This window comes from Malaya genurostris, chromosome 2, assembly GCF_030247185.1.
Source record: "Malaya genurostris strain Urasoe2022 chromosome 2, Malgen_1.1, whole genome shotgun sequence".
In the NCBI taxonomy this organism is placed as follows: Eukaryota; Metazoa; Arthropoda; class Insecta; order Diptera; family Culicidae; genus Malaya; species Malaya genurostris.
Genome location: NC_080571.1, coordinates 95,355,393 through 95,371,451, shown reverse-complemented (window position 1 = coordinate 95,371,451; position 16,059 = coordinate 95,355,393). Strand labels below are relative to the sequence as shown.

The following is a 16,059-nucleotide window of genomic DNA, read 5'->3' as shown; positions in this document are numbered from 1 at the left end:
CTCTGTGAGTCGGAGTACATGGTTTTGTCTCGGACAATTCAAGAAGCTATGCGGTGGAACAGTCTATAATCGCAGCTGTTCGAGGAGCGTCCGGTGGTGATAAACTGCAACAACCAATCTGCAATCAGCATCGTGAATAACGGATCATACAATCCAAGGACTAAACACATAAGCATTTTGTCCATGATGGAATAATTAATCTGAGATGTACCAACAACAGAGCAGCCAGCTGATGGACTAAAGAAGGTGATGTCAACACAGAAACAAAAAAAGTCCTGTGAGCTGATTGGCGTCACGGATTAGGGTGGAGTGTCGTAGTAGTCGATAATACCGCGTCACTATGAGCTTTGTTATTTTCAATAAATATTCATATATTTCAAACCAACCAGACGGCTTTACGAGGTGTGAATCGAAGACGAAGATCGTGCAATGATCAAAATCTTTCTCATATTTTCTTTTCAGAAACAAGCGGAACAAGATACCGCAAACATGCCGAGCGCTTTGTGGTTCTCAGTATTTTCCAGTAGTTACATTTTTTAACACCGTAGAGTTTTAATAAAAAATAAAAGTTTTATTGAGTTCGCTTGAAAATAATCTGCGACGTTGTTGTTGTTGTTTAGGAATAAGATTTCGTTCAGAAATTGTCATACATTTGAAATGAATGCCTTTGACATGATCGTAGATGATTTGTGTGAGACATTATCAAAACAAAATGACGAATTTAGTGGCATAATTGCCTGGTGGATTCATATGCTATAGTGTTTTAGTACTTCTTATGTTTCAAATGTGTCGTAATAACATCTCAATCTTACACACAAATGTTTCAAAACAAGGACTGACATATGGCAAACAAAAAAGGAACGATTCAAGAAAACGTATGCTAATTAGTCTTATATCTGTAAAAATACATCTCTTATCGTTACTAAAAGTTACATCGTGAATGAATAAGTGTGTGAAAATAATATTGCTGCCATCCAAGGCGGTTCCTAAATAATCACTTTTGAGCAAGTTACAAGATAAATAGAGATCTAGGAGGACGATTATTTTCTCGTGTATAAAGATTAAAAAGCTATAACGACAAACTAATTGAAGTAAACAGTCGGAAAACATAGTTACTACCAATATGTGAAATAATAGTTGTCATAAACACATGCACCTTACTAAATAATATCTTTTCTCGAATAGTGAACTAAGTTTTAATGCGAAAATTGTACAACTTTTGAATTTAACCGTACCGTTGGAAGCTTTTCGCATAGATCAAGTTTTATTTAATTTTACAGTGTAACATTCGTACTTACTGCTCCGCTAGTAATATCGACAAGCACTGATTTTTCCTCCTAATGCTAAATTCTTACTGATCTCTGCGCATTCTATGATTAATGCAATCTTCTTTCTTGGACCATTTCCTTAAACTTAGTAAGTAGTACTACAAGATTGATTCGAAATCAAAGATTTTACTTGTATAATAACCAAAAAATCACCCTGTTATTCGAGTTTTACGCTTGTTAAGCAAAAATTTTTATACATCGTGCGCGTTACGGTTGAAACATCACTTTGTTTGGAAATGCCAGTTCCAAAGTTTCTTACGCCCAATTCATTACTTAGTAGTACGGGGAGTTGAAAGAATAACAAATTCAAAACTAATGCTAGTGTCACTTTATACAGTTTGACAGGTAATATTGGCTAATATTTTGTCGATTTTGGAATCATACTTTCACATTAGGTAAAGTAGTCCGCAATAAAAATATTTCTGTTTTGGCTGTAAGTAATCATATCTACTTTCATCAAAACTGTGGTTTTAACTGTCACGCTTACCTTGAACTGCTGTTAAGTTGCCATCTGTTAGTTTAATTCTGGATTATTTTCCAGCACCCATCAGTTTGGAAGATAACATATTAGTTGCGCTCCGCATGTCCTTGTTTCATTGCGGCTGGATCATCATAGTCGCCAACTGTTGTGAGGGAGAGAGAGAGATTGCCAGAAATATTGCGGTATTAGATAAGCACTGCCAAATCGAAAAACTTCAAACGAGTGTTCGTTTCACTACTCACCATCACCTCCGTCCTCTTCTGCTTCCTGAGGGCCATCAAGGTGCAAATCCTCTTCCATTTCGTTGGGATAGTTGTCACCCTCTTTACCATGATCTCGCACAATCTCGTTTATCAGTTTCTCGCCAATGCCTACCTTCCCTACAACACCCTCCCTCTTACCGCTCATATGGTGATGCAGATCGTTGTAATCTCCGTGCTGCGCCTGTTGCTGAATCAATGGATTTGCAAACAACTTCTGGTCGTACAGGTTGGTGTCCTCCTCGGCAGCATTCACATTTTCGCCGTTCGGGTTCGCATCCTTCACATTGGGTTGGTGCAGTTGGTTGTTGTTTACTCCGCCTCCCAGATTAAAGTCATTGTCATTGACCTCATGCGCTCCGTTTTCGATATCGACGTTTCCGTTTATGAAATTTAAATCCTTGTCATTTCGCGATCGTTTTTCACCATAACCATTTGCTGTCTGGAGTGATGCTACGTTTAAGTAACGATTGTTGATAGCATTTTCGCTATTATTTTCGTCGGGCTTCATCAAATCTTCCATGTTTTCGGGAAAAGGAACCACACCAACGGGAAGGGCTTTCGATCGAGTTTTCTTCGCCAAGATATTGTTAGGTGTTGTAGTACTGGTAGATTTGTTACCATCTGGAAAACCTACAGTCGGAGCAGCTAGAATAGGAACCTGAAGATTACTACTCTTCTCTGACGTTTTCTTATTTATAGACGATATTGACGTTGATGTTTTAACCAGCACAGGCTCTTGGAGGACATTGTTTGCCTGAGGGCTTTGCTTTTTGGCATCAGGTTCTACGTTGGAAACCACCGGCATTGGTTTGGGAATGATCTGAAAATTTTCCACAGAATTAATAACTCCACCATCAATGACAGCAGCAGCCGGACTAGGCTTTTTCGGGTTCTCATTAGTTTCGAAAGGTTTAGCGATAACACCTCGGGATTCTTGGTCTTGTTCGATGGCTGCAAACACCGGAGCAAGACCACTATGTGAAACACCTGAATTGTTAGTACGATTGCGCAATACTACAGGAATTTTATACAAATCTTCACTCACAGAAATTTGTTCGGCAAAATTTCGCAGAGGCCCAGTGTTCGGAATACCTGGTGGAAGTTCTCCGAATACTTCACTAGCTTTGAAATGGTGAGGCATCTTTTCCGGGGGGATTTTGCATAACTCGATGTACTGTGAGTTCTCTTTTTCCATTTTTTCATTGTGTTCTTTCAATTTTTCAATTGTCTTATCCTTGTATGCCATCTGTTGATTAAAATTGGTTTCCAAAGTTGACTTTTCAAGTTTTACTTGCCTCAGTTGAGCCTGAAAATAAAATATTCCTTCTCATATTTTCCTCACGAACAAATACAAAACGTTACCTTAAGATGTTCGACATTGCTAGTGGATTCTTTCTGATGGAGAGCAACTTTACCCTGAAGTTCACTAACTTGCAATCGCAGGGAATTGACCTCCTCCAATTGTTTCTTCTTAGTTTTAGAACACTCTTCGGTTAAGTCATCCAGCTGACTTTTCATCAAATTGTAATGTTGTTGTAACGAAGCGTACCGGATGTTAGCTTCCATTGTAGATTTACTGTGTTGTTCTTTCTCATCTTTTGCTTTTTGATGCAATTCGACCCGATTTTGTTCATTGATCATTCGTTCCGATGCGAGCGAATTTTCAAGCCTTAGTTTCTGGTCAACAACAGCTACGATAAAGGTAAATGTTAACCTACGTTACAAGTATTATTACGTTAAGTATTATTACCTTGCATCTTTGCAGAAATTGCTTCTTGTTGCTGTTCGCAGCGTAGCCCTAACTGACGTAGTTCATCCAACTGTTGCTGGGAACTATGGAAGATAGCCACAAACCCAACCATGAGAACCAACAATCCAAGTCCGATGAAGAATCTGCTGCGACTAGCCCTAGCGACTAGTCGCGGTGCAGTCATTTTCATTTAGGTTCTTGTCGTAAGAATTTTTTTCCACTACGTCGATCTTTCCAATGCGATTGTTGATAGTAATCAATGTATTAATACTTTATAAGATTATACTAATAAAATATTCTGCGATATAATAAATAACAAACTTTTTACGTATTAATGCACCAATGATTTAATCGTTTCTTCTAGTCGATACCAAGGTGTGTGAAACACATCGGCTAACGTCAACACAAATCCTGCACTACTTCGTCTTCTTTTTCACCTTACTGGACACGAAATACACGCTGCCTAAAATTACTTAAACTTCATCCAAAAAGATTATGTTGGGAGCACGCAGAAAAATCATTACAAAAAATATTGTGGTTTACAGCGTGGCATAGAATGTGACGGAATCGCCGCAGAATAGCGAAATAATTAGAGTCAGAATCACATGTGCCAGGTTGCAGATTTGCATGTAAATTTGTCGATTTATTTTGTAAGCAGACTCTGTAATTTTTCAGACTTTTTACAAACTGAAACTTTTATATACAGTCGTCCAATTTACAGACTTTTAAAAATGCATCGGGATTCTTGTTTGGTTTTTCTCGTCATACTTATAAAATTTAACACTTACTTTGGAGAATTTCTAGTATGCAAACGTGAAAATTTTACCTGGCAGCTCTGCCCAGGAGTTGGACAGTTGTTTTAACCCCTTCACTGTCTGTTGTACTGAAGTTTACATCATTTTTATATCGAGCGAAATAAATTGTCTGGTGGATTAAAGACAATCACAGATTTAAAACTGGTAAATCATCCTTCAATGTACATCTTCTGATAATTCCAGAATTCATTGATCAGTACCGGCGTCGGCCAGGCCCGAATGTAGATCGTCTAAGAAATGGGAAGGGATGTCCACCACTTGTTGTTATTAGAGGCCGTATATACTACTGTGCACTCCACAAGTGTCACGGGAGAAGGATATTTGTTAGTAAAAATTTCAGTATTGGTATTATTCGCGCGCGACTCAGTATGTTCCTCTTTCAAGATGCTCGGATGCACCCCTAAACTCACTATCTTCCCGAGTGAACGTTTCAACAATATAGTATATTGAAGTCCTGGGAAGTCTTGATTCACAGCTCTTATTTGTGGAAACTGAAAAAAAATTTGCAATACTATCGCGTAAAGAATAAAAACTTCCCTATTATTTGTAAATGAAATTACGTGATACAAAATAAACGAGTAAATAGGATTTAGACAAAATAGTTGATTCATTGCATTGACACAATCTAAACAGTTGTTATAAAATCATGTTAAATCACCAAATAAAGGTCAACAGATTTCACGCGCGTCTTGATTCTGTATTATTTCCGCTTTATTATTTAAATTATTTATTAAAATTATTAATTGGTTATATTGGTTGATCTGGGCAAACGGCTACCGAGGAAAATCTTAACTTATTATGTGAAATATTAATATCAAGTGTTTTTTTTACTATGTATATTTCGGTATATTGAATACATAGTTATCTCTGTTATTAGTTTTGTAATATCAACGTATTTGCGCAATAGTTTATTTTTATCATTAAATTTATAATCCTGAAAGACAATCAATAACATTTTAATTAATTAACAGGATCTCAGTGTTTAGTAAAATATTTATGATAGAATAAAAAAAAATTACCATTGAATTCTACTAAGTATATCACTTCACTTCACATTCAGCATGTATCACAACAACACTAAAAAAAACATGTATAAAAGACGTCACATTACAGATACGTATTTCGAATGCTACCTACATTCTTCATCAGTCTATCAGGTTTCTATTATTTTTATGGTTAATATTAATAATGTTTCGAGTGAAGCACGAGATTTTAAGGACAAAGACGTTAATTAATACAAAGCATCATTGTATAATTATTCTGGTTATAAAAACAATTGTCATTTAACGGCCAACTTAAATAATATTTCTCTGGTTTGTGGGCTCGATGAGGTTGAATCGATGCGAATAACAGATGATCAAGATCACAAGCGAAATGTAAGTTAAACAATAATCTATAATGGTTGAGCCACCATGAATATACTAGCTGTATTGATATTTGTAGATTCGTGGGTGTTTGTGTTCATTTTTCATCTTTTGTGCTAGTACCAGTGATATTTAGACTGATTGTTGCAGTTTAATTTATTTATTTGTATATTTATTTGTCGTCAATCAAAAGTAGACCATAAGGATAATTACAATAATCGTCTTAAATTTGTAAACTATTCTAAATAGATTCTAAATAGATGTATAATTTATTATGAGTTAAATAATAATAATTGGCTTACCGAATAGAACTGAAATATTGCTTTAGTTTGTTTTTTGACATAGTGAAATCGACTGCTTCTGAATGCTTGTTGTATACAGCCATCAATTGATTTATTGGCCCATTTTTCGCATAGTTTGTTCGCTGGTGGTTTGTAATAAAAATATTTCGATTTCTTAAACGCCGAGATGGTATACAGCAACGATAAACATAAACAAACAAGTTTATTTTGCACCGTAGCAACTATCATAAAGCGTTGCCAGAAACGATCTCCTTCCACATTTTCAAACAATCGCAATGAAAGGGACTAATTTGCTAGGCTTACTTGTTCAGGCTGTGAACCAAACATTGGCGGTTCGTTTGTATGGGACTTAGGGGTATTATTATTTGTATTTGCTTACACGACCATTAAAAGTGTCATTAATAAAAGCACAGAGAGCAGACATCCGACTTTTGGTACCTTTTGGTTCATTTCCAGCGAATTTCAACAATTTATGGTGGAATTCTAAAAGAACTGGTTATTTAATAATTCTGTATATTCAATAAACTTGAAGATTTAAATTTAAATATATCAGTTATATAAATATATTATTTAGAAACAAACTGAAAATCTGCACGAAAATAAAAAAAACGGGAAATAATAAGAAGAAAACGAGTTGACAATTCAATCCAAATCTTCTCACTCAATTCCGACAGATTTCCGAATCAACCGGTTGTAGGCGGAATTCATTCGGAATCGTTTGTTGAGGTTAATTTGATGTTGTCAACAGCGTTGCCAGGTATACCGATTTCTCGGTATTTCTACCGATTTTTGACCTCTGTACCGCAATACAGATATGTTTTATAAAATACCGATAATTCACGAATCATCCAGATAAATACCGATTTTGCTTTTTGATTGGATAGACTTGAGAAATGATCGTAATCTGCCCTTTTTTGCTCACTTAACTGAGCCCCGGTTACATTTTCCTGGTACTTATGTAGTAGGTTTTCGGATACCGATATGATACCGATTGATTTTTGTGCCGAATACAGATTTTTATAAAAATGACCTGGCGACGTTGGTTGTCAAAAATACCCCTGCTCGAGAGCATTTGGTTATTTTTTACAGATCATTGGTTATTTCATTGGTTGAAATTATTTCCGTCCGTCAAATTTTGAAATGGGTAGCAGTTTTAGTTAAATTTAACTACTCGACCCAAAATAACCACTAAAGTGTCAGATTTCAACCAAAAGTTTAAATAAACCGCAAAATTGTTCACTGCTCTAATTTCATGAGAAAATTACAAACACAGAAAAAACGTCACTATCTCGTCACCAGTGTTAATTCTACATCGTGATTGTTATCAGTGTAACTGCTCGAAATTTGTAAGTCAGTCGAGTAGTGCCATGTTTGACATATTTCATGTCAGCTCTCCTCGTGTGTGCATTCTGTGCATTATCTATCTTCATTCGCAACCGGAATAATACTTGGATTTGATTACGGGTTATTTCATCATCTTATAACCTGCCGTTTAAAGCAATTTAAAAGCCGATTTTAAAGCTTCACGTATTTTCAAAAGTAATTCAAAATGTCCTGGTTGTTTGGGTATAAGAGCCAAGTACCGCAGGTGCCTCCACAGGGTGCTGATGGTGGTGCTCCACCAGAGCCGGGCTCTACCGGACAAGCTGCTGGGGATCAGAATCTGACCAAGGCCGAACGTAAAGCTATGGAAGCATATCGGTTCGATTCTTCCGCACTGGAGCGAGCTGCGGAAGCTGCCAGAACATTGGAGCGATCAAGTGAGTGAAGTTTAATACTGAGTTGCGTAACATGTTTTTAAATTGCGGAATGGAAATCGTTTATTTTAGAACATGCACGTGAAGCGCTAGAATTATCGAAGCTTCAGGAGTCTACGCGACAGCAAGAATATATGGCCAAAGTAAAGGAATATGAGGCACATATCGAGTCATCCAAAGTTGAACAGAAACGAGTTGATCACGAAGAACGACGCAAAACTCTATCTGAAGAAACCAAACAACAGCAACAACGGGCGCAGTATCAAGATCAGCTAGCCAGGAAGCGTTATGAAGAACAACTTGCACAGCAACAACGTGTGCAGGAGGAAAATATACGCAAGCAAGAGGAAAGCGTAGCCAAACAAGAAGCAATGCGTAGGAAAACAATTGAACATGAAATGGAGCTACGCGAGAAGAACAAAATGAAATTACTCGAGGCTGAGTTACGAGCCAAAGCGAAGGTTGATCGGGAAAATCGTGATTTAACATTAGAACAGATAAGATTAAAGGCCGAGGAAAATCGCATTACAGTGATGGAAGGTATAAAGACAGCTGGATCTGTGTTAGGTCAAGGCGCAACTGCTTTGCTAACTGATTGGGGTAAAGTGGCAACAACTGTAGGGGGTCTGTCATTGTTGGCTTTGGGTATCTATTCTGCGAAGGGTGCCACGGGTGTGGCCGCTCGTTATTTAGAGGCAAGAATTGGAAAACCATTGCTTGTGAACGAAACTTCTAGATTCTCACCTCTGGAAGCAATACGCCATCCAGTTACAACACTCAAGCGATTTAAGGCCAAACCGACTGATGCACTACAAGGAGTTGTGCTACAGCCCAAGTTGGAAGAACGTTTGCGAGACATCGCAATTGCCACAAAAAATACCAAACATAATAGGGGATTTCATAGAAATATTCTAATGTATGGACCGCCAGGAACTGGTAAAACAATGTTCGCTAAGAAGCTAGCTTCCCATTCTGGGCTGGACTACGCTATTATGACTGGTGGTGACGTTGGTCCGATGGGAAGAGACGCGGTGACAGCAATCCACAAAGTGTTTGATTGGGCTAACACTAGTCGGCGTGGTCTGTTGTTGTTCATTGACGAAGCCGATGCATTTTTGCGGAAACGATCGTCGGAAAGAATTTCTGAAGACATGCGATCAGCACTGAATGCATTCTTGTACAGAACTGGCGAACAAAACCCTCGCTTCATGTTGGTTCTAGCGTCAAACACGCCAGAACAGTTTGATTATGCTATCAACGATCGATTGGATGAGATGGTAGAGTTTACGCTCCCAGGACTAGACGAACGAGAGCGATTGATTCGGCTTTATTTTGACAAGTTCGTTCTGGAACCTGCTGCTGAAGGAAAAAAGTTAGTAGTTTTAGAAAAATCGGACTATATATATAAGTATAAATTAATTCTGCAACTGTTTTAGACGCTTCAAAGTAGAGCAATGGGACTATACCACGGTCTGTAGTAGAATGGCAAACATGTGCGAGGGAATGTCCGGACGAGAAATTTCGAAGCTAGGTGTTTCATGGCAGGCGGCATGCTATGCATCTGAAAATGGTATTCTCACGGAAAAAATGGTGTTGGATCGTTGTGAGGCAGCGGTTCGCCAACATAAACAGAAGGTTTGGAATAAATTTGATACAGTGGTACGTTTTTTTACCAAATTTTTTTTCTATTAGATGGCATGGCTTTCGGAACAGGAGAAACAGGACCACAAATCGATAACAGGTGGTAAAGGCTTCGTAATCGAATCTTAATCGCAATGAAGTTTTTTAGATACCAATACCGGAAAAAGTTTGTTATAAGGAATTATTTTTTTTTAAATTCAATGAGCAGGTCTCAATGCTGAGATAGAAGGGTTTTGTTTTTTTGATCTGAAATTGTTATTGTTTTCAGTCGTTCAAAACTATGATGCCTTTTGTTATCAGCATGTGATGCTCGATTGGAACGATTTAATAGCATATGGGTTTGTAGAATGTCAACAGTAGCGTTCAGTTCACCCGTTCCGCTCAGCGAAATTTATATTAAACTTCTTCGAACGGGAGAACCGTGATTGTAACTGACCAGAACATCGTGGAATGCATTTAGAATCATCTGCATTTTTTTCAAAACGAATGTGTTCAAACGTTGATTACGTGTTCGCTTCTGAATGTATATTATGTGTATTATATAATATCGATTAGGGAGTATGAACAGTCAACTACCACTACAAACAATGGTTCATGTATAAGGTCGAAAATAAAAAAAAATGTTAATCAACTGATTGTCTTTGTTTTGTGAAGTGCATTCCCTTTTCCTAGTAGTACCGAAATAATTGTGATGTTTTAAGCTGTCATTTCTCAACCTGCCTGTAGCTACCTATGAGCAAACAAAATGAGAAACTAGCATTTCGCACGCGTAATACTATTTGTTTTGCAAGAATGCGGCAGGTGGCTGTGTTATTTTTATTATTCACGCCAAGTTTAGTGTAAAATATTTATGAGTGCGCAAGCTTAAAATGTCGTTTATGCATCGAAAATAATCGAGGCAAAATGTTTTGTATTCAAAGTATTCACCCCGATTCTTTGTCGGATCGGATTATTTGAATCGAATACGACTTTTGCATTCTGTATCTCGATCGAATTTGAGTTTTCCATACACAATCATCACTCAATCGAATTACAGAATGTAAATTATTACATTCATGGCATCATCATATCATATTATTCATGGCCAAACGAAACAATTGGCATCATCAGTTTAGATTCAAATCAAAGGTTTCTTGGTCCAATAGTTTGCTATTGCACTTTACCCGGATCTAACTTCCGGCTCGGATGTAACGGGGTGGAATGTTCAGAAAAATGAAGGTCTTAGAGTTTCAAAAATTGCTATTGAATTTTATTTGGATCCGACTTCTGGTTCCGGAGTTATGGGGTAAAATAAGCAAAGCGAACTAAAAAAATGCACTCGATCCAATTTTCACAAACTTCAAATGAAAGGTCTTACGATTCCATATAACTCTACCGAACTTCATTCGGGTGCGACTACCGGTTCCGGAATTATACAAGCTGATAAGTATAAAAAAATTATTTTCAGGAGCGTGTCTTTATACATGACACGGAAAAATCAAACCAAATACATTCAAATAGCCGTGCAATTCTTTAATTAGGCAGGAACGGTTAGCTGATGACCAAATACGTTGATTTTGAGTATAACGGATCATCGTTCCTGGTTCCGTACCCAACTAACCAAAAGTTCGAATAAAAGGGACTGATTTGGCTTAAGCAGTTGTCAAAATTCATCAATAACATTTTAAGCAGCCCATTTTTAAAGTAATTATCCACACTTAAAAGTTTGCGCGACGCAGCAGAACGAACTTCTAAGCTGCTTTTAAAAAGCATTGTTCAGCTTCTATGCAGCGAAAAAGTTCACGCGGAACTTGTTCTGTACTTTCAAGTTGCCAAAAGTACCACGCGTACTCTTAAGCAGCAAGAAAGTTCACGCGGAACTTGTTCTGTACTTCGAACTGTCAAAAATTGCCTCGTGTTTTCTTAAGCAGCTTGAAAGTTCACGCGGAACTTGATCTGTGCTTTCAAGTTCTCAAAAGTTCCGCGTGTACTTTTACGTTGCTTTGGTAAGTACCGGAAAAGTGGTCGTGTGCTCCAAACCGGAAATCACTCCAATTTCTCCGAAACAGCCAGATAGACCTTCGCAAACTCAAATTCGCAAATTGTTTCAAATCATAGGTTATATTAGTTGCTGGCCAAACGAATTCACCTATAATGGTTCCAAACTCCCGGTTTCAGAAGCACCGAAAATAGTGGTCGGAAACTCAAAAACGGAACTCTCTTTATTCTCTCAGAGACAGCTGAGTCGATTTTCACAAGCTTAAACTCAAATGAAAGCGGTCTATAAAAATAGACTTTTGACTTTTGTTTGGATATGATTTCCGGTTCCGGAACAAGTTGGTGAGATATGTTTAAAATTTTAAACCATCATTTAGAGCGAAAATACAAAAAAAATGCAGAATTCTTATTGACTTAAGACAAAACTTTTAAAAACTGAAAAGGTTATGATAATGTATGCCCAAATAAAATTTCTTGTTCTTATTTAATATTCAAAGAAAGGTCTTTTGAAGAATCCCTTATATATGAAAACATGAGGTATATGAGAAAGGCATTATAGCACCACCACTAGGTGAATTAAAACATGTTTAAAAAAACATTTGAGGTTTTTCACAGTAATTGTATTGCCTTTCAATATAAGAAAGGCAAAAACAGGAAAAAGCGGTCGTCTAAACGAATGTCTAAAGTGGTTCAAGGTGGAAACTGTACTTAACATGATGTGATGGCTGAAATCGGGCTGACAAGTTGTAGCACGAATGTTTGAGGAAGTGGCATCTTCTCACTACGCCTAAGATGTTTTGGAATGGTATAAAGCGAATGAAGTCCATGTTGTACCAAAAGAGGCGAAACAACAGTCTACCTAACTGACCGGGATTGCAGGTACACAAGTATAGAAAAATTTCCAAATTAACGGACAAAAGCAGCTAAATCGATTGCAGAGAAGCCTGCACATGCCCTAATGGCTGGAGTAAACTCAAAAGTTCGTATTTTCTTTATGTAGCCTAATTAAGTAACTGAGATGACTTATAAATTTATAATAAAAAATGCATTTTGCATTGAACTAGCAGCAAATTTTTTTTATTCCAAATTGAATTTGTTCAGATTAATCACCAAACTTTACATTTCTTCACTGGATTCATAGGTGTTCCAGCAGGGCAGTTAAAATCCCTTGCAAACTCAACCATATTACTCATTGGACCGATAACGCGGAATCTTCCAGGTGAGTGAACTCCCGTGGTTATTCTTTTGCTCATTGTTTCCGGACGATACACGGAGCACCAGGTCTGCGCTGCCGATATCCAAAACATTTGCTGGGGCGTGAAATCGAGCCCGGGTAACTGTGGTTCGGGTCCATTCCATTCAACCCATTTCTGATAGGCATAGTATGCCTCCTTGAGTCCGCCGTTGTCTGCAATGTTTTCACCGAGGGTGTTGACGCCGTTGAGGCTCAGTCTAACGTTCGGTTCCGTGTAGTTACCATATTGTTCGTTTATACATTGAGCCTTCTCCAGATATGCCTTCTTAGTACTGGACTGCCACCAATCGAACAAATTACCATTTTTGTTGAATTGGCGACCTTTGTCATCAAAACCATGCGTAATTTCATGTCCTATGACGAATCCAATCGCTCCGTAGTTTAAATACTTCGGACGATCGTATGAGAAGAAGTGTCCCTGAAGTATGCCGGCTGGAAATCCTGGAATGAATCACCTTGTGCATACTATTTTCTACGCATGTTGTTAAAAAATTGTTTTTCTACTTACGAATACTGTTTTCGCTTGACGAGTAGAAAGCATTGACAACTGCTGGTCTGGAGTGTCTGATCCAGTCAGTTTTGTCAATTATTTGATGAAGTCTCTGGAACGCCTTCGTAGTCTTGAACTTGTTCAAATGCAGAATGGTGTCTAAATAGCTCTCACCCAATTTGAACTGGAGACCATGATAATATTCAGAAATAATTGCATCGTCCATGAGTTCATCCGGATATCCTATGTGGGCAACCATCGATCCGACTTTGTCCAGTGCCGATTGTCGTGTTATTTCATCCATCCAGTCAACACTCATCAAGATATCCACAAACGCTGACTTAATGTTGTTTACCATGTCTAAAGCGGTATGTTTGGAATCTATATGGAAATATTTCCTGATGTACAATGCACCAACGGAAATCGATAGACTTTCAGCAACAATATCTACGCACTCCTTCCAACGAGGCTCATGTTGTTGTTTCCCACTAACTACAGTAGTATATCGTAACTGTTGTTTTCGAAGCCTGTCATTGAGGAAGAACGAAGAAAATCCACTAACTCGCCACATCGCATAGTTTGCAAGTGTTCTTTTCGATGTGTTTTTAAACAATAATCCTAAGCCGACCATGAATGTTGGTACGTTAACGTTGATTATTTCATTTTCGTCAATGTATATGCCAGTATCCTTGAAAATTATGTTGAAATATTCGACCCAATCAGTATAGGGATATCTTTGCTGAAATTCTTTCACTGTCATCGGGTTATGTAGACCAGTAATGTTTCTCCGCATTTCCTTTGGTATTGAAATTTTGGCCAGAGCAATTTCGAAGTTCAATGATTGCAACAGATCCTGTTGGGCTCGTTTTTTATTGGCCCCGAGCAATACGGCCGTATTAACCATGTACCTGTAGTAAGCAGATACTATTGGATGCTTTATTCCCTTGATTAGATATTCACGATTAGCGCCCAGAGAAGCTTGATCTATCTGGGAATGAGTTCGAAAAAAGGAAAAAAAAAATTGTAGAAGGTTTTTCATATAAAGGGTTCAAGATTCTCACTGTGATAATTCGACGATTTGAATTTTGCAAATCTGATCCTACCGAAAGACTTATGAAGTAGTCAGTGCTGTAACCATACCGTCGGAAGTCACCAACCGATTTAGCCCATGACCAGGAAGAGTTGATGTCCCATTTACTGCCTCTTAACACTGGCCATCCGCCTAAATTGTCCAAGGCTGTCAATAGTGGTTGGAATCCGTTCCTCTGAATTAGAGCTAAAAGAAATTCAAAATTTAAACGATATGCAAAGATTTCCTTAAAGTTAATATGCGTAAAGCTCACTTTTGTTCATACAGATTCTAAACAAGTGTTTGGATAGCTTGAATGGTTCTGGCTCATTTTCTGCAACATTTTCGCTTACTATCGTATAAAGTTGCTCTTTCAAACGATCTCTGATCACCGAAAAAGTATTGATAGAAACTTTATCATCTGGAATAGATGTTTTACGTATGAACTGACCACAGGCGAAGTTGTAAAAATCATCACATGGTTCAATATTTAAATCCATCTGATTAAGTGCCTTCGAAGCTGCAATAAAATTTAAAATTAAGTTTACACTATATTAAAAAAAATAAGTATTTATATCACCTGAATTGATGCATCCTTTAGTGAGACATATTTGTTCGGAACTTCTGATCTCATGAGAGTTCCACAAAGGGTCTCGGTCAACATAGAAACTGGTTAGGGCTTGAGGCGTTTTTGGAGGAGCGCTTCGAGCTGTAAGAGAATATATCCAAAGAACAAGAACATTGATCGAGTGATATCTTGTCAGTATTTCGGATGCTTATTAAAAAACAACGTTTTCTATCGTTTCGCATTTGAATATTCTTGCATCAATGTTCAATCATTTCGAATTGAATTTTAGAGACTCTAATGAATTTTATGTTATCAACAGCAGAAATTGATCGAGTTCTGGGATGCTACAATGATCTTTTGTTGCATCCATAATTTTTTACATGTGAATCATATATTCTTATATGTTTTGTGAACACTAAGTATATTATCAAATCTTAAGTAATACATCCATTTCTGTGTTTACACATTGTTCAAAATAAACATTGAAAAACAACAATCCGTGTTAATTCAAAAAGCCTTGCAAAAATAAATTTGTGTAGCTTCGGAAGAAAAACGACGTGCTGAATCCACCAGCCTTTGCCTGTGAGATGACACCTCTTTGTTATCATGAGTTTTTGCTTGAATATTTGTCGGTGTTGTTAGTTTTCAAAAAAGAAAAACTAATGACTTATAAATGCATTCCGTTTGGTTGATAATTAATAAAATAAAATTAAATTTCAGGTTTCTCCTATTTGGAGTACTAATTAATTCGGTCTGTTTTTTGGATCAAAAATGCATTTATTTCAAAATAAAAAAATTCAAAGATTCATCGAAATATCGTCCGTCACTAGATACTACTTTTTCCCACCCCACAGGTATTTAAGAAATCCATCTCGAAAAAATATTTCGTCTTTCGAGATTATCCAAGTTTTAAGTCATTTTTCAATTTCTGCGAAAAAAGTAAACCGATGGACTGCCAGATCGTGCTGCAACCTTCGGAACAACCAGTAATCAGAAGGT

General features: G+C 37.4%; 3 protein-coding genes across 6 annotated transcripts; 1 reads left to right on the top strand and 2 right to left on the bottom strand.

Moving 5' to 3' along the window:
• Nucleotides 1-550: 550 nt before the first annotated feature.
• LOC131429836 (calponin homology domain-containing protein DDB_G0272472-like) lies at nt 551-4,247 on the bottom strand. 3 transcript variants are annotated; one of them, XR_009229461.1, is made up of 5 exons: nt 3,823-4,247; nt 3,435-3,763; nt 2,052-3,378; nt 1,816-1,951; nt 551-1,759 (listed from the first exon to the last, which is right to left on the bottom strand). XR_009229461.1 is itself a non-coding variant. In XM_058594233.1 (5 exons), exons 1-5 carry the CDS (start codon nt 4,010-4,012, stop codon nt 1,896-1,898), a joined length of 1,677 nt encoding a protein of 558 aa, XP_058450216.1. In that variant the 5' UTR covers nt 4,013-4,246; the 3' UTR covers nt 551-1,895. The 3 variants fall into 3 exon arrangements, 2 of the variants coding, with proteins under 2 accessions (XP_058450216.1, XP_058450215.1); XM_058594233.1 differs by having other exon boundaries at nt 551-1,951; nt 2,052-2,892; nt 3,118-3,378; nt 3,823-4,246; XM_058594232.1 differs by having other exon boundaries at nt 551-1,951.
• A 3,427-nt stretch (nt 4,248-7,674) lies between these two features.
• LOC131430805 (ATPase family AAA domain-containing protein 3A homolog) lies at nt 7,675-10,304 on the top strand. Of its 2 annotated transcripts, XR_009229565.1 has the most exons (5): nt 7,675-8,063; nt 8,133-9,432; nt 9,497-9,695; nt 9,753-9,909; nt 9,970-10,304. XR_009229565.1 is itself a non-coding variant. In XM_058596017.1 (4 exons), the coding sequence occupies exons 1-4, from the start codon at nt 7,853-7,855 to the stop codon at nt 9,828-9,830; spliced, it is 1,788 nt and encodes a 595-aa protein (XP_058452000.1). In that variant the 5' UTR covers nt 7,675-7,852; the 3' UTR covers nt 9,831-10,304. The 2 variants fall into 2 exon arrangements, 1 of the variants encoding a protein (XP_058452000.1); XM_058596017.1 differs by having other exon boundaries at nt 9,753-10,304.
• Nucleotides 10,305-12,784: 2,480 nt separating this feature from the next.
• LOC131431923 (neprilysin-2-like) lies at nt 12,785-15,207 on the bottom strand. The gene is made up of 5 exons (XM_058597883.1): nt 15,073-15,207; nt 14,767-15,012; nt 14,485-14,699; nt 13,442-14,411; nt 12,785-13,374 (listed from the first exon to the last, which is right to left on the bottom strand). Exons 2-5 carry the CDS (start codon nt 14,990-14,992, stop codon nt 12,785-12,787), a joined length of 2,001 nt encoding a protein of 666 aa, XP_058453866.1. The 5' UTR covers nt 14,993-15,012; nt 15,073-15,207.
• Between the last annotated feature and the right edge of the window lie 852 nt (nt 15,208-16,059).